Raw genomic sequence first — 19,391 nt, forward strand, 5'->3', positions numbered from 1 at the left:
CGGGAGAGGAGGCCACAGCGGTGAGAGGCCCGCGTACCGCAAAAAAAAAAAAAAAAAAAAAAAAGAGAATAAGAGATGGAAGAGATGTGATAAAGAAAACTGAGAACGCAAGAATTTCTTGTTATGCTGCCTCCTACTTCCCCTCCTCATGCTATTACGGGTGACACCGGCTTCACTAAGTGAGGAAAAGGGCATTCCTTGTCCATAGGACTCCAATTTGCCGACTTTCTTCTCTTTTAAAATCACAGCTGTGGCTCTGGGAAGCAATTCATTAGGTCAATAAAATGCTGGAATGCACGACCCAGATAAGCTATGGAGTTTTACTATTTCTGGATATTTTAGAAGAGAATGAGCAACTACTTGGCTTAGAGGATTCAGCTTTCACTTGCCTGATCACCAAGGACTGGACCAGATGATCTGGTCCGGCTTTACAATCTTACTTTTTGGCCATGTTGCCCATGGTACTCAATGCCTGGACATTCACAACTGCATTATTTACCTATGGGAATGGTGGTGGGGAAAGGGGAGACGCTGACAGGCAGATGCTAAAGGACTTACGTGTCACCTGTGCTTATGGCCATAATTTTCTGCAGGCCCCCAGTGTTTAGAAGATCCCGTGCATTCTGGTAACTATTTTGGATTATATTATTCAATGTGTAACAGGCAGAGGCTGTAGTTTCAATGAGAAGATCAGTACTTGGGACTGTGTTGGGAATTATGGAAACCAAATCAGGTAGAGTTTCTCTGGCTACAAATGAAAGAAAAAAAGAACACTTGATTAAAAAGATTGTTTCTTAACCTCAAGATCCCAATAACATTTAAGAAGAAACATTTGGTTAACAAACATATGGAAGGACGTAAACACTTTAATACTCAAATTACCAAAAAAAAAGAAAAAAATTTTTAAAAAGATGATACTTTGTGCTCAGTGCACTGGAGATCTTTCCAGAAAGCAATTTGACAGAAATGTCAAAAATGTTTTAAATTTTCACATTTTTTGATTCAGTATTTCCACTTTTGAGAATTCATCCTGAAGACATCACTTTAAAAATGGTAGAAGCAGAGATCTTTATTATAGTATTATATATATCATGAAAAATTTTACAAAGCCTAAACATCCCAATAATATGAATATGATTAACTAAAGCACATTTGCAAAGAATATTATGCATCCCAAAACATATCTATGAAGCATGTATAATAACAAGAAAATATCTGTTAATATTCTATGTGAAAATAACCGGTATACTTAAAGGACAAACACATATACAAGAAACCTGAGAAGAAATACACTAAAACAGTAACAGCCCTTGTTCTTCTACAATAGTATTAATGGTGACTTAAAAATATTAAAAAAAAATTATCTGTACTGCCCAAAGTTTCTTTAATACATAACCGTTATTAAAAAAAAAAGATAAAGAAACTATTTAAAATTTATTTTTTCACTACGTATATAAAATCTTGGTTATAAGGTTTTCGTTTAGCTTTTTCTGTAGTAACAAAAGAGGTATTAATAGTTGATGATGTCATTATATCTTGTCCTATGGTATATATTTCGGGCAATATGAATTTATACTTGATATTTTGCAAAATTCTTTCCATGTATGTTTTTTTTTTCCTGTAACTACTTTGGACTCTCCTTGAAAGATAGAGAGCATACTTCTATTACTTTGTACAAATACTTCTGCCTAATTTTATTTTCTTCATCTGAGTTTATGTGACACCTTGAACTGCACTTCTCTCTCTGATACCGGACTGTAATTAGTTATGTGCCTGTCTGAATTCCAAATGGAGCCATGAGTTGCTTGAGGACAATTATTGTATTCATTTCTGGATTTCCAGCATCGATCACTATGCCTAAAATAGAGAGGTACTCAATAAAAGGAATGGAACCATATGTCTTCCTTTGATAACACCTGGACCTGATTAACAGGAAAGACATCCCTTCTGCTCAAAGGCCTGAACGCTTCCTTTTTCACTGTTGTCTAAGCATCTTGGCATAGTGTTAGGAGCTCAGAGCTCAGTCTCTGAAGCTACACTTTTTTTAGTTTTAGTCTTGTCTCTGCCACTTCATGGCTGTGTGGTCTGGGTAAGTTACTTAACCTCTTTATGCTGCATTTTCCCAATTTGTAAAATGGAATAATAATAGTATTTACTTCACAGGACTGTTTTGAGGGATTAAATGAGTTACCATGTGCTAACTGTATCACAGTTCCTTGCAAATAGTAAGCTCTCCACAGATGAGAGTAAATACCAGAAGGCTTCCTCCTTTTAGTAAGTTAAACCACAGAGTGAAAGGCCTTGAGAACCTGAATATTCCTTTTGCTGAATTTAGGTCGACAGCATGAAAACAAGTGTGAGACAATCACAACAGAAAATGTACAACTGATCTCTCTGCAGGGTGCATCAATGGCTGGCTGAGACCAGGCTGCCCACACTGAGACTGATCCCGCTGAGAGAGTTCCGCCTCTCCTCCCTCAGCATGACCGACAAGAACGTCCAATTCTACAGATCACTTTTAAGGTCGAAACTTTGGGTTATGTGTGAGGAGGAGTGAGAATTAAGAGAAGTTAGAGTCTCTAACATTTTGTATCATGTTTGTTTTTCTCAGAAGAGTAGTATAACTGTTTACATCGACAAAGTTAAACACTGTAGTACAGTAAAGGAGGGGTCATTCCGTCTCTCTACTCACACACACACACACACACACACACACACACACACACACACACACACACACCCCCTGTGGGCCTGAGTAAATACATTCACTTTGAGACAAAGTTAGATCTTTAATAATGAAATATAAAATCAAAGGCCCTATCATGATATTGGAGGGTTATAGCTCAGTGTCATATTATTGAAGGAGATTTTAGTTAATGCTGGTGCTTGCACATACATTAGTTATCTAATCCCTGGAAAAACACTGTTCTGTAGCGATTACTAATTTCATTCGGTTTAGGGCAGTTAAATGACTATCCAAGGTGACATGTGGCAAAGTAACATTATAGGATGCAGACCAATGTCTTCTGCATGAGACCTGTTATTGTGTCACCATGCTAAGTTGCCTATCTTCAAGTTTTTAAGAAAATATGTTTCAAGTTTATTTCTGTAAATCCAAGTGAAATGTGATGACTTCATTCCAGGTCAGCCCATGGAAAGTTTTACTTGGCCTAGAAATCTCTCATGAAAAACACAAAGCTTGTATTTCGAACTGATTTCCATTTATTCCTGGCTATTAATACCCTGAATCAACACAAGTACTTTTACTCAAATTACATATTTGACATAAAGCGAATTTGGAATTCAAAAATTGCATTTATCTTGCTGAAGCCTCTTCTCACGATTGTCCTTAAAACGAGGGGAGGTTGATCAGTGAAATCACCTTATATAAATTGTGGGGCTACAGCTGTATTGTTCCAACAGCTGGAGGACTATGGAACTTGAGACAACAGCATTTCTGCCCTGAAGGCACAGGCACTGTGCAGAGCGCAGTTCTTCTCATCAGCTATGCTCTAAAAATGGGCTTAACATTTCATTTGAGAAAAAAAAAGTCAAAGGATAATACACCTGATTGAAGCGCAGCGCAAAAGTCCATGAAAGACAATGAGAAGAACACTTTCAAAATTTTGAGACAGTGCCTTTGGCAAGGTTTCTTTCAGATTCACTGAAAAATTTCCAGGCTCTCTATGTTCATAATGGGCACAAAAGCATTGTATGAAACCTCCTGTTCAATGTTGTGCTATTGGCTGTCTTTGGAAATGACATTGTTAAAACATAACCACAGACTTTTGGCACTGTGTGAGTGTGTGAGAGTGTGTGTGTGTGGTGTGTGTGTGTGTGTGTATGTGTAGATTTCAAAATAATCCATTAAAAAAATGAAAAAAATTTAGTGGAATTTTTGAAAAACTGAGTTTTAAATTGTCAGAAATGACTAATTTATGGAGCATTAGAAAGCATGATTAATTTTAGCATTATCTTCCTATTATCTAATTTTATAGTTTATGACTTAATTCACAAACATTTACATTTTCAGGTATAAAGAAAATGAATGAAAAATGTTATTTGAAAGTGTAACATAGTTATCATCTTTGTCAATAATACGGACTTAGAAAAAAAAGAGCAAATGTGTTTCATCGTATTTATTCTAAAACCTATGCCAAATCTGTTATATTCATGATTCCTTCTTTTTGTGATTATCTGTCCAACCATTTTGTTCTAGTACAACAATGGCCAAGCTTCTGAGGTGAACAACCACTGTGTGTGTGTGTTTGTTTAATGTTTCAGAAGAGTGGTGCTTAAGCAGGCCACACAGAGAACATTCTGAAAGACATGGGTTAAAAAGACTTCACTGGATGGCATAGCTGAGGGCTGAGAAATATCAAATATATTACCTATCTCATTAATTATTAGTATGGTCTAAAATTTCTCTTTGGTAGTAATTAGAACAAAAACAAAGCTGGATATTAAGAAAAATCCTATTTGAGACCAGTGTGAAAGCCTACGCTTGATGTCTAGGTACACAAAAACCAGTTCTATTTATCACATTTTGCTCTTTATTCACACTTTCAGCTCATCATTGTAAAAAGAATGTGATAAGGACAATGTTTTATTGCATTTGTATTTTCAATATATACACTTTACATCTAGAGACTTATATGACTTACCAATTTCATTCTGCAGAGAAAGATTCCGAGACAAATTCCTCAGCAGAGAGACGGCAGTCTTTTTCACACTTGGATCACCAACATGCAGCATCTTTCGTGTGTGCTGAAGGCCATTTTCTTTCTGGACAACTGTCTGAGCTACTGATATTGGCATCTGTTTTGTGAAACATGTTCTATAAATACTATTGTATTTTACTTCATGGTTAAAATTTCTTAATTTCTGTAGATTACTAGAGATTGAGTGAGATGTTTTAAAAGCTAGAGATACTTTCTTTAAATTCTTATTAGGTTTTCAATTTAATTACTGGATAAAGACAGTTTAGTCAGTATTTTTAAGTAAAATACTGGATTTGGTTAGCTATTATGTTTTTTGCATCTGGTTATAAATAAAATGGGTCTGTCTTTCCCTTTCCTTTCTTTTTTATCATATTCTTTTTATTCACATTTTCAGTTCATCATTGTGAAAAGGACGTTTTCGAATCAAAGTTACACTAATGTCATAAAATTTAGTGGGTAAGTTTTTTTCCCTTTTTCTATTTTTTTGAAATATTTGTGTAATATAAGAATAATTTCAACTTTGTGGGTCTGGTAGAACTTAGCTGTAAAGCCAATTGAGCTGAGAAAAATTTTAAAGGGAGATGTCTTTGATTACTATTTCAATGTATTTACTGGTTGTTGGCTTATTCATCTTCTCTGTCTTGTTCAAATTTTGGCATTTTACATATTTAATAAATGTATTCATTTCTAAAAAGCTAGTTTATTCTGAAAGAGATATTGGGCTTTTAAAGAAAGGAATGTATGGCTAGTCAGATTACCTGTAACTCTGTTCTCTGTATCAGAGGCTGCATGGGCAAGTTGCTGGTCCAGGTCTAGGTCCACCAGAGGCAAACCTTATTTGGAATTAGGCTGGTCACCTACTTTCACAGGGTCTGAGTACCAACTAGGCCCTTCCTAGCATCAGCAAACCTCCAACAATACTAAGACCTTAAGCTTGTGTCTGCAACTTTATATGTTTTTATTTGAAGCTAACATGAGGTTACCATGCCCAAAATCCGTGTATTCTTGATCATCCTTCAGGGTGTCTATCTTCTCTGTTTATCTATCTAAACTCTGCTTGCTTCCCCTACCTCCTGCACAGTGCCCTCCTTACATTCTCCACTGTACCATCTAAAAAAGGGGTTCTTAATATAGGATCCAGGATAGGTTTCAGGGAGGGAACAGGTGGTCCTTAAAATTATTTTTGTGTTTATAGTAATCTTTTTCAGGGAAAGAGTCCATAACTTTTATTAGATACTCAAAGTGTCCATGACTCAAAGAAGTTTAATAACCACTATTTTGCAATGTTTGTTCCAAAGTTACACTTTGTCTTTCACTAATTTGCAGAACACTCCATTAGACTCTTTTCTTTCCTCTGGGAAGAATCCTTCACCTGCAGCCATTCTGTACAACTCCTCCTTGGACATGGAGGTAGATTTAGCATCCCTCTCTCTTCCCAATGGCCAATCTAAGTAATTACATCTTTCCTCACATGTAAAAGCTCTGCTCTTCTGAGTCAATGCCGTCCAGCTCTATCTCTCTCATAGTGTTTTCTTTGTCATCTCAAGGCCTAGTATATAAAAATGATCACAGAATTCTGATTCATTGAGGGAAATGGGAGAGGCTGATGTGGAATGGTCTTTAGAATTTGCTCATTAAGGAAAATAAACAATCAGATTTACCAAATAGAGATTTCATCTTCCAGCTTTAGGGAATTTGTGAGAATGACTGTTAGTCAATTATTTACAGACAGCACTTCTAGTTCATATTGCCCTGATTACTAATGAGGTTGAGCACCTTTTCTAATGTTTCATGGCCATTTATACATTATGTTTTGTGACGTGCCTGTTCAAATCTCTTGTCCATTTTTCTATTGGGTTGTCTATGTTTTTATTGTTAAATCGATGAGTTTTCTTTTATTTCCTAGATACCAACCTTTGTTACTTATATATGTTACAAAAATCTTTTCCTCCTCTGTGCTTTGCCTTTTTACTGTCTTTTGATAGCTTAAGTTATTAATTTTAATGTAGTCAATTTATAAAATATTGACTGTATGTGCTTTTTATGTCTACTGTTAAGAAATCTTTCCCTATTCCAGGTCACGAAGGTATTTTATGTTATCATTTAGAAGCTTTATTGTTTTACCTTCCACATTTAAATCTCATTGCTGTTGGAACTGATTTGTGTGTAAGGTGTGAGACAGGGAACACATTTTGTTTTTTTTTCATTGGACATCAAATTAAGTGCCTTTAAAGTGTTTTAGAAACTTGAAAACTGTTTATTTCAATGATTTTTAACTTGTACAATGAATGTTTAATTTTACATGTATATACAACATAATGAGTTGATATACTGTAAAATAATTATCACAATAAGTTTAGATAACATCCATCATCACACATAGTCACAAATTTTTTTTCCTTCTTGTGATGAGACCTTTTAAGATCCACTCTTTTAGCAACCTTCAAATGTACAATATTGTTAACTATAGTCACCATGCTGTACATTACGCCCCCAGGAGTTATTTATACTGTACTTTAAACTTTACACTATCCTTAGAGAATTTGCTAAATGGGTAAATTTTATCAACCCATCCCCTTTCCTTATTTATTATTTTGGATTTTTTTTGTATCATTTAAAAAATAATGACCATTATACCTGAACTAATAAAGTTTACATTAAGGTATTCTTACCGGCAAGAAATTACTGCCATAATTTTATACTAAAATTATAGAATTTATCTTTTAGAAGCTATTCAGTCCACTTCAGGTTCTTTGCCACCTAAGGCTCATGGCCATCAATGCTCAGTGCTGTCTCAGTTATGAACACAGGTGAATGGACTGGGTGTTTTTTGGAACTATGTTTAATGGTCTGCTTTTCATGTTTTTCTATTCAGTGGTTCCTTTGAGAAATTACAAAGCCAAGCATTTTTTTATCACACCATCTAAACATAGCAAAATTAGGGAAAGTAATAATTAGAAAAAATATACATGTAAGTCAAAATTTTAATAAAAAGCATCTTGTAACTTAAAAGAACAAAGGGTCCTCATATCATTGTCCCATGCTGCTAAATGATTTTCTCCTGTAAATCTCTAGTCAATTTCAACTCTAATAGCCTTGAGTATGGATTAATACCAGTTTAGTGTAGGTCTCCTTTCAGGGGACTGGACTGGTCTAAGGTTAGGTATGATTTAAAATCCATTGCTTGGATTCCTTTTGGACGTGGAACTCTTAGATTTCTGTTTGTTTATTTCTTTTTCCCAGCTAGATTATTACCAAACACAGGGATTTTGTCTTATTCACCACTATATACTTAGCACTAGGCTAGTGCCTTTTATGTAGAAGGTGTTCAAATACTGTTTGATAAATGAATAAAGGAATTATGTAGTCTGAATAAACTACATATTCAGAATGGCATATTCTTGTATGTTGGGTGGCAAATATTCCTGTATTGACAGAAACATGGAAACACCTCTGGATAGTTTGGATTCCATGAAAGATTTTGGAGTGGAAGAGGCTAAAATCCAAGCTTAAAGGGTTAGCTCATATTGAACCATCCTCAGCGCATAGTGAGCTTAAATACATACAGACACAGCAATTTAATTTCTGACCTTTTCTATTAAGTTGGCTGGTAGTCAGTTAATAAGAGGGCTTCTGTAGTTTGGGAAAATGAAAGAAATGGTTTTGGGAAACCAAGCATGGCGAAATGGGAAGATAAGACAGTAAATTATGTCTTTCTGTCTGTCGGGGCTCCCTGGTCACTCCCCATTTCCTTCTCTTTGTGCACAAGTACATTCTGAAGAATTTCAAAGAGATTAAAATTGGGTTGTACTCTTAACCACGGTGCTAAAATTAGAGAAATACTGGTTTTAGTATTTCACAATTTTATTCAAAACTGAGCAAAGAATGAACGTGGTTCATTAAAGAATGAACATGGTTTCTCAAGTAAAGAATAAATAATATTTTTGTTATCAACAAGAGTGCTTTCCTCTATGATGATGGATAATTAGACTGGCCATAGAGTGAACTACTTGGGGAGAGTTTAATCATTTTATGATCAAGGCAAAGAATACAAGCTTAGTTCAAATAATTAAATATTTATAGAATCCTTTATTATGTTGCAAGCTGTAAAATACATGGGGAAAGGAACAACTTTTTACTTTTTTAAAGTAATTTTAAAAAAATTTATTTTATTGGAGCATAGTTGATTTACAATGTTGTATTAATTTCTGTACAGCAAAGTGATTCAGTTATATATATACATCTTTTTCATATTTTTTTTCCATTATGGTTTATCACAGGACCTTTTAAGTTTTTACCCTTTTTAATATTTTGATTTTGCTGGTATAAAGTACATCTGGAAAGAGAAGTAACTCTTTATTTTATAGTTGACTTTCTGGGACACAGAAGCACAGATAGTCTTTCCAACTGCCGTGGACATGTGTTGTCTCTGCCTTCTAGCATTCATCCTTCCTTTTGGTAACAACACTCTGACTTTCCATTAGGGAGCCACTCCATGTGGTACAAGTGGTAGTGACCCTCGCTCACTGAAACCCCTGCCCCTGAAATTCACATGTGAGCACATAACCCAGACTTGGCCGATTAGAACACCACAGGCTCCTGGCCACAGGTACTGGTTTGGAAATGGGCAAGTGAGACTCATTCCCCCAGTTCTTAACAGAGCTATTGGGAAAATAGTAGTAGTTTCTTTTCCTGTGGAGACATTGAGCTGGATAAGAGGTAAGCCTGAAATCACTGGTGGCTATCTATCTTTGCTGTAATATGAGGGTAGCCTTTGAGAATGAAACCAACAGAGGAAAACAGAGTCCAGAGATAGAGAATCACAAATACAATTGCTGGGCACCTATGTCCCACCATGACAGAAGGAAAACCCACCCTGGACTTTTCAGTTATATGAGTCAAGAAATTCCTCTCTTTTGCCTAAGCCAGTTCAGGTAGGATTCTGAGACTTGTAACAGAAAGAGTTCTGACTGATACTCATAAATACCAACGAGTCTTTCACTCGCAGTCTGACCTGGGTTTGCAGAAGCTGAGGATGAAAGTCCTGCAAAGCCAAACTCTCTCTGGCAATTCCTGAGAACTGTCTTGATTGAAGTGAGAAAAATTATATTCTTACTTCACTGTCATTTCTGAACTTAATGTAGGTGTGTCTACAATGCCATTATTTTAAAAAGTAAGCATGATACTCACTGGTCCACTTCCTGCCGTGAGATTCTGGAGAGCTCCCAAAGATGCTTCTTGAGTGTAGTTTCGGACACTCTTGGCGATCAAGGACAAATACATCCGTATCACGATGGAGTGCCACAGCCACTCCACGCCCTTGGGGTTGCTCTTTTCCTCTGGCATTGGCATGTCCTGGTATTGCTAACCACACACACGATGAAATCCAAAATTAATGCCTTCAAGTGATTTCTACAATTCCACACCCAAACCAAGAGACCAGAAGTACTGTCTTGTCTAGGGAGACTAATAATTAGCATAATAAGAAGCCCGTAAAATAAAAATGAAAAAGCAAATATGTATAATTCACAATCATTTAACTTTTAGCCCATGATGACTATTTCTCCCTCACAATACCCCATACTCACAACTTTACATTTCACAGCGAGAGAGAATGCAGAGAATTAAGCATTGACTGTTCTAGAATAGTTTTCAGGCTGCTGTTAAGCTAAAAGCTAAATTAGTCACATCCACTCTGAAGATAAGAAAAACAGGCCTCTTCCCTCAGAGTCTTGTGAAGTTGTCCAGGATAGCATCAGGATTCTAAATTTACCAGTTGTTCTCCAAGTTCACATATACCGTGATACTCTGAGGAGTAGGAGAGATCACATTCCATTTCATGAAATGCCAGTCTGGACAGCAGTCCTTCCTATGTATGGGGTTTGCTTTTAGGATGTACAAGTTTGTTTTTAGAATGTTTAAAGCTGAATGTCAGGGCTGCCTTTAATGTTAATACAATGCTATGCCACTGGCCATGTGGCATTAAGCTTACTTCCTAACCTGCAGGGCATAGAGCAGTATGGTTTGATGGCTAATAGTGTAAATCTGGGGCCAGATTACCTGGGATTCAATTCCATCTCCTCCACTAATTTGAATTATTCTGAATTAACCTTTCTGTACCTCTGTTGACTCATCAGTAAATGAGGGTATTAATAATACATACCTCATAGGGTAGATATAAGGATTAAAAAAACTTAAAATAGAGCCTGACATATACTAAGTACTCAGAAACACACACACACACACACACACACACACACACACACACTTATTCTTTCAAAGGCCTCCCCCAACATACCTCTTTTACTTTCCTGCTTCTACTGCCAAAACACCCAATACTTTTGTTGTTGTCAGCCTGGATATTCCGGCTTTGAATATAGATACTCTGGGAATATTTCTCTGGGAGCTCTGCCTCCAGCTGGTAGGAGAGGTTATGAAGAATGCACACACAGTTCTCTGTGGCCTGAGAAAATAGGACATGAATATTGATCATATACATATAGATATCCCTTTGCAAGTGTTATACCACAGGACCTCTTAGGCTTTAGAGCTTACAAGGTTAACTGGATGCAACAGGGTGCGCTTGGACTGCAGGGTGGCTGGGGGAGTGAAATGAGTACAGCTAGAAAGGCTAGGGCGAAATCATAAATGGTCATGAGCACATGCTAAGAAGTAGAGGCCGAATTTTTTAAAACATTGGGGAGCAGTTCTAGTTTACTTTTAAAGAGTGTTCAGAATGATTTTAGATTTTAGGTACATTGTTTAGTAGCCACGTGGACTTGGAAAATAGGAGGAGATATTGCTTATAGAGACCAGTCGACTACAATAATCAGTATAAAAGATGCATAAACTATGACAGCAGTAGTAGCATTAAAGAGGACTGGTTAAACTAAAGAGCATTTCAGAAGTAAAATGCACAAGATTTGTTGTCCAGTGGATGTGGGATGTGAGGGAAGGAGGAAGTCCAACATTACTCAGGTTTCTATTTTCATTTGGTAGACGGTAATAATTATTAAGAAGGCTTATACAGAGGAGTAAGTTCGGAGATGAGGGAAGAGATGAATTTCATTGCTGAATATATAGCATTTGGGCTCCTTTCAAATATCCAGAGTTGTTAAACAGTTAGAAATTTGGGTCTGGAACGTAGAAAAAAAAATGGGGCTAGACAGATATTAATATTTATGAGCATGTATGGGAAATCTTAAGCTCAGTAAATGAGTTAATAAATAAAGCCAAACCCAAACAGCTACTTCAAGAATACTCTGAAGAGTCTTAGTAAGACAAAATAAGTAATTCAATATGAGAGACATCTAATTCTTGTATCACCTTGTCATCTGGCTGGTAATCCGCAATGGTTCCTCTGACATAATGGACCAGTGAGTCAATCAGTCCATCACACCTTCTCATCACTTTCCTCCCTTCAGGGCCAGCTGAACTCATGTTTCTATCAGGAAAAACAAACAAACAAACAAACAAACAAACAAACGATCAATCATAAGACAGGCTGTGTATCTAATAGGTTTTTGTTTCAAAGTTTCTTCCAAGAGTTCGGAAAACTGGTAAATTTGTCAAAGTATGACAGACTTGTCCTGGGGTCAATAAATCATCAACTGCCTATGGTCATCAAATCTAGACACAACTTGTAAATATATTCATAACACATTATTATGTCAATAAAAGTCTTCTGTCTACTTCATTCCAAGCACCAAGGTCAGAGCATTATTTACTTAATATTTACACCATTTTGGAGAGGGTATAAATATATGAGGAAAACATTTTGCAGTTTAAAGGAGAACAAATGGCACATTAGCCATAGCAATATACATGTCCAAGTCCCAACTTGTGCCATGCCTTAATTCTAAGTAACTTAAAGCTACTTAAATTCTCTGGGCTTCAGTTTCCTCATTTGTAAATACAGGGTGTTAGATTATATTATTTGGAGGTTTTGTAGGTTTCAGCATAAACTGTTATTGACAAATATTAAACCAAATGATCTAAAATATGATAATTCTATAATTAAAATGGCAGAGAGATGTCACCAAAAATGCAGATTTACACTGTGTAAGACCTAAGTTAAAAGCATGACCTATAAACATCTTTGCAATTAGTCTCTTTTTTTTAAAAAAATTTATTTATTTTATTTTTGGCTGCATTGGGTCTTCGCTGTGGTGAGCGGGCTTCTCACTGAGGTGGCTTCTCTTGTAGTGGAGCACGGGCTTCAGTAGTTGTGGTGCGTGGGCCTAGCTGCCCCGCGGGCCTAGCTGCTCCGCAGCATGTGGGATCTTCCTGGACCAGGGGTTGAACCCGTGTCCCCTGCACTGGCAGGCAGATTCCTAACCATTGCGCCACCAGGGAAGCCCTCTATTTCTAATTTGGCTAAGCCATGACACCTTTCTATAAACAGTGATTAAATCACTGTTTATAGAAACAGTGATATAAGTTGCTTCCTTATAGAGATTGAAGCTTATCAAACACAGCAAAGTAATACATTTAGGGATTATGTTTCAGATTCAGATCATGTTTATATTCTGGTATTACTGTTACTATGTTCCTTTGCATTAAGTTCTTCCTGTCGGCATTAACTATTAAAAAAATTTTTTTTTCCAAAAATGTTAACAGCTCCATCAACAAGAATGGCAAAAAAACAATGCATTCAGGTTTTTAGAATTTTGAGAACCACCCTTATTCCCTTTTGCTAACTTCACTTGCTAAGAACTATTCCTATAAATTTTATCAGACCAGTTCCTTTCACTGGTAGGTAGAACATTCTAAGCATATTCTTTTTTTTTTTTCAGTTTGCTCCTTTTTAAAAATTTTATTTAGAATGCCTGCTTGTTGAAGTTAGCATTTTACAGATCATTAGAAAAATTCAATTCTTCTGTCTCTGCAAACATTTATAATAGGTTAGGAATAACAGATTAGAAATGTAATACATTACAAAACAGTTGCCTATGACTATCTGTACATTTACTATGCACCTTAAGGAAAAGAATTTGACAGTGTGCTGTACTTACACTGCAGATAACATCCTTTTATTCTGTTTTACAAAGCTGACCAGTGGTAGTGTTTGAATTTACAAATGGCCATTAAACAGGATATTTAACTTAGATATATAGTTAGCATGCTAAAAAGTGAAAATTTTCAACTGAAGTTCTGTGTCTCACAAAGCATACTTTTTTTGTGTATAATGTCTCAGCGTGATTCTGAACATCAAAAGAACTACAATTCTGAGAAATTTTGGGGTAGCATTTTCTTCTTCTTTAAAATAATATATAGCACTAAGTGATTTTAAAAAGCTTTTCTGTTCCCAAACACTGTTTTCAATACATTTTGTCAAAGAACAAATGTGCCCAGCATTATATCAAGAACTGCAGGGAACAAGGGAGGAGTATCCAGCATTGCACCCTGCTCCCAGGGAGATCACATCTGTAATACTCGACTGTTTTTAACCCATGAAAATGCAATTTCATAATCCAACTGAATAGTTGAGGAGATAAGACAAATACACCTAAAACTAAGGATATACTAATAATTTAGTGGTTGCTGAATTGATACAATGAGTTTTTGATTTTAACAAAATCCCTTCTGTGACTTTGGTTCTCATCTGAGGTTTCTAATGTAATTATCCACGTCCTTATTTTTCACTGTACCTGAAAGACTTTAACACTTAGTCCATTTTAAAAAAAGATAATGAACGGGTTCATAAACTATAAATAAAACCATTTTTCCTATAGTTTTTTTTTTTTTTCAAGAAATGATTATTTGAACCAAGATCCTCTATCTACTCTCTGAGCCCTTTAAGGTCATGGGATCTTAAGAAGCTTGACAAAACTGAAAAAGCATCTTTTACGGTCTCTTTATTTTACACATGGAGAAACTGAGGACCAAAGAGTTTAAGTTACTTTTCCTGGTGAGATTAAATTGCTGGTGAAGTCAGGATAGGAGAGCTGTTCTTTATTCTGTGCTAAGGGCGGCTCCAGAGTAGAGCAAACCTTACCTAACATTCATTCAGTCTGCCATTTGTTTAGCAAGTACCATATGTTCCCCAACTCCAAGACAACGTTATCGTATTTTAAAGCTCCCTTTGACCTTTTCAGCATCTGGCTTGGAGAAATGGCAGTAGTTTTAAAATTGCTTTGACAAATCAAAAGGTCTCTCTCCCTAGCTAAGCCCACTACATACCTTGCAGATGGATGACTCAGCTTTGTTTAACTTCAAGTCTGTTTATTTTGGGTGAGAATGGTAATTCAGTTTGGCAGTACTGCCAGTTCACACACACTAACTGTTGTCTTGTAGTTTGGTATTATCCAGACTCTACTGGCTTGAAATGGGACTTATCAGTGGTTCCTGACAGTTGATACCTTTGCTGACAGAAAGTGCATGGAACCCTACTGCTTCAGTATTTGCTCTTGCATATCAAAAATAGTTCCTACCTTACTCAGCTACCCAGAAATATGAATGATAAGGGTGGATTATTTTATAGCAATACATCCATGAATAGAGGTCACTAGTCAGAATGGAATTTGTTATTGTACCACTCTGAAAATAATCAGAAATTATTAGAAAATGATATATTCATCTTAAAGTATTTTTTAACAGCTAATACATAAGTTTTTTGGAATCAGAGAATTAACATGGCTAATCTTAGGCAGAATTGATCCTTTTAGACTCTATCTCCTGAGTCCTAAGAAACATTTATCTATCACTGTTTCCTATATGTAGCCCAACAGAGGTTTAATCTGGAAAACTGTCTCAAAACTGTACATGAAATATTATCAAAACAATTATCTTGTTGAAAAGTAAAAAAGACCATAAAAACCACAGTAGTTACTCAATAAAAGTTGATTATCAGAGTTACCAATGAACATATTGGAAATGTTTAATTCAGCGTCTATGGTTTGAATTTGATTAAATGATGAGTTTATTTCCCCTGGTATAATCTAGCAGAAGTCTGAGTAAATATGTGAGTACCTTTTAGGAAATTAGAACGGCACACTGTTGTATACTGAAATTTAAATACCAGGTCCTTGGGGCTAGGGGTTGGGGCCTCAGGAGGAGGTGGGTAGAGAAGGATGTGAACTACTCTAAACATAAAAGCAGGACTGTTTCAGAGCTCTTCACCTTCACTGGGCCTGAGCGGGAGGATACCAGCACGAACTGTGGCTTGTGTTTGATATTAAGAAGAATTTTTCTGCTAATATGACTTATAAAGGGTGACAAAAAATAGAATCTAAACCTCTGTATGTCTCTGAACAAAACTTCACATATTTAGGAGGCTTCAGGTGATTTATCTGAAAGAAAATCAGTGATTCCTGACTCTCTCCAGGACAATTTATCTCACACATTCCTGAGTGTCACAATGAAAAGGAGAAAAGAAAACCAAACACCCTGGACCTTGCTAGAATTAAAATAAAGAATTGTCTTTAAGATTAATGACAGTGTGACTAAATCTTAAATTTGTATGGCAAACCAAAGAGTGAACAGTGTCAAATGATAAGAATAACTGCAATTTAGTGTGTGTGCTAGACATTATTATACTTTGCAAATATTATGTTTTTACAAAATTCCTTAAATTAGGGTGTGCTAGAATCTCATTCAGAACCCTGACCTATGACTGTTGTTTTAAGTCAGAATTACCTGCTTCTAATGGGATTTTTAATGGCTCTTCCATAAAAAGTTATCTGTGTGGGGCTACGTGCAGGCATGTTGTCAAATACAGCTAGTCTGCCAGCACTGGAAGGAAGTTTGTTACAACACAGAATGTCCAAACTTGGGGTATGGACAACTGGCCTGGCGAAATGATGAGCTAATATGAAATGTTTAAAGTAAAAGGCTATAGTTAGTTACCAGGGCATGAGAATGGCAAGCAATAATAAGGCAGGAGTGAATCTTTTCAAGACATTTCACCAACAAGTAATTCTAAGATACAGAGATTTTTTTTAAAAAATGGGGCTATTTCTACTGATAATAGGTGGTTTCCTACTAACATACAATTTACATGTGTATTAATGTGACCTGTCTGAAAAGTCTAACCAGCATACTGAGATAGTGATCACCACAGTGGTTTTTAAAAAATTGTGGCTGTATCTTCATTTTCATCAATAATTATAGGCTTCCTAATACCATGTGTTATAAATTATATCCCAAGTGGTACCAGTCAATTAAGTGCTTGGTCCAAGTCCATTCAAAGACCCAACAGGTACTTGATAAGACATGGGCTGATAAGGAGGCATCCTTCTTCCTCTGGTTATTTGAGATTTAGGTCTGGGCTTTTGTTTAACTCTCAGCTGATACATATCAAACAGTTGGGCCCTGTCTGTGATTAACCTAGAGAAAGCAGCAGAGGCAGTTTGTGGTTGCACAGAACAAAAGGGGAGCCTCATTTGAACTGGCAGAGGAACAAAAACTATGTCAAAAGAAGGGTTTGTCTGTTATTCTGAGTCAACATCAGATCCTGCAGGTATCCGCAAACATCAGCCAAAGTCAGCTGTTCATTCTGCAAAAGGAAGCAACATTGGGAATAGAACAAAGCTGTACAACCTACACTTCTTGTTCCTTCCAGGACAAGGAACATCAACTTAATAAAGATGTGTTAGCATCTATTGCACATCAAGAAACTAGAAGGTGTAGGAAGAGAAAATCTATCCTTAAAAATCCTTTAGTTCTGCTTCCCTACATTTTCAGGTCTTCCAAAAGTATTCTGAGGAGTCAGTTCAGAGCCCCCTGCGCGCGGCACACGGGGCGCCTGACGGAGGCGGCGGCAGGGGGCGGCGGCGCTTCAGCGGCGCGCTCGGCCGCGCCCCCTCCCGCTCCCCTGCCCCGCTCGTCCACGTCCCCCGGCTGTGCGGCCACCATGGCGTCCAGCGAGCGAGGAGGACGGCACCAACGGCAGCGCCTCGGAGGCCGGCGAAGAGAGAGAGGGAGGCCGCGGGCTAGAGGAGGCGCCGGGGTTTGCCGGCCACCGCCTGGCTCACCTTCTACAACATCGCCATGACCGCGGGGTGGCTGGTACTAGCTGTTGCCATGCTACGTTTTTATATGGAAAAAGGAACACACAAAGGTTTATATAAAAGTATTCAGAAGACACTTAAATTTTTCCAGACATCTGCCTTGCTTGAGGTAGTCCACTGTTTAATTGGAATTGTACCTACTTCTGTGCTTGTAGCTGGGGTCCAAGTGAGTTCAAGAATCTTTATGGTGTGGCTCGTTACTCACAGTATAAAACCAATATAATTTTTTTATCAACCTTATTTCCTGTTGGAGTTGCTGGTGAACTTCTTACAATATACGCTGCCTTACCATATGTGAAGAAAACAGGAATGTTCTCAATAAGACTTCCCAATAAATACAATGTCTCTTTTGACTACTATTATTTTCTTCTTATAACCATGGCCTCGTATATACCATTGTTTCCACAACTCTACTTTCATACGTTACGTCAGAGAAGAAAGGTGCTTCACGGAGAGGTGATTGTCGAAAAGGATGATTAAATGATCCCTACAACAAGGTGCTTTTTCCAGAATAACCAGGATTACTTGAGTCCAAGTTTTAATAAAAAGAATAAACAGCTTCATGAAAAAAAAAAAAAAAAAAAAGAGTTCAGCCAGAAATCATCTGGTTGGTCAGCAAGAGTCATTTCCCCTGACTTAGCAGGCTGTTCAAGGTAGAATGTCAAATTCCATTTTAAATGAATTATAACAGCAAACTAATTTAAAAAATATGCCCAGGAGCCACTGGAATTTGAGGAGACATTCTTAACACCTAAAGGAGAAGTTGGTGCTCAGACAGCCTGTACCTCCAAGATAGGCATATGTTTTTTAAAATTTATTTTTTATTGCGTTAACATTGGTTTATAACATTATACAAGTTTCATGTGTACAGCCTGATATTTCTACTTCTGTATACACTACAGCGTGCTCACCACCAAGAACTGTTTTCATTCTTCACCATACAGTTGATCTCCTTTATCCATTTAACCTTCCCCTGCCCCATTCCCCTCTCCTAAGCACTACTCTGTTCTTTGTATCTATGTGTTTATTTTTGTTAGTTTTGGTTTGTTTACTTATTTTGATTTTTTGACTTTTTTATAGGAGTGAAATAATTTTCTACATATGAGTGAAATCATACAGTATTTGTCTTTCTCCATCTGACTTATTTCACTTAGTGTAATACCCTCAAGGTCCATGACGGCATAAACTTTAACCACAGGATAGCAACAAAGTCATCAGTGGCTTTATCCAAATATATCAACTCACTTTTTTTTGATGAAGAATTTTAAAAAATTTAATAGTAGTTCTATGACAGTATTTTTTTGGAAAATGACTTCGAGTGTCATAAGATACAGTTAATAAGACACTACCTTCAATTTAAGATACACAATTTTTAAACATGAGGATGCTTTAAAAAAATCTCTGACAAAAATACACACTTGGTTTCAGCCTAGTGCTGCAGATATTATCTGTTGCAGAGGGAGACAGGACCTTTGTGGAGAGAACTGCCAGATCACCACCCTTGACCAAGTGATCAAGCTTGACATCATGGTGGATAATAGGCCAAAAGGATACCATGCCACCCAACAGAAGTACACAGCATCACCCCTGACTTTTCTTACTAAAAAGTTTGACTTGGGCTTCCCTGGTGGCACAGTGGTTGAGAGTCCGCCTGCCGATG

General features: G+C 36.8%; 1 protein-coding gene across 2 annotated transcripts in view; it reads right to left on the reverse strand.

The window, feature by feature from the left end:
* PKP2 (plakophilin 2) overlaps positions 1-19,391 on the reverse strand; it is an 86,429-nt gene that overhangs the window by 3,686 nt on the left and 63,352 nt on the right. The window contains exons 7-11 of one of the 2 annotated variants that reach the window (XM_007117541.4): positions 12,048-12,165; positions 11,020-11,184; positions 9,912-10,085; positions 4,665-4,818; positions 559-748 (exon numbers count right to left, since the gene is read on the reverse strand). In XM_007117541.4, coding sequence (XP_007117603.1) covers positions 559-748; positions 4,665-4,818; positions 9,912-10,085; positions 11,020-11,184; positions 12,048-12,165 — 801 coding nt within the window. The remainder of the gene's footprint in view (positions 1-558; positions 749-4,664; positions 4,819-9,911; positions 10,086-11,019; positions 11,185-12,047; positions 12,166-19,391) is intronic. The other variant, XM_055085561.1, reaches the window with a different exon arrangement.

This window comes from Physeter macrocephalus, chromosome 6 (assembly GCF_002837175.3).
Source record: "Physeter macrocephalus isolate SW-GA chromosome 6, ASM283717v5, whole genome shotgun sequence".
Classification (NCBI taxonomy): domain Eukaryota; kingdom Metazoa; phylum Chordata; class Mammalia; order Artiodactyla; family Physeteridae; genus Physeter; species Physeter macrocephalus.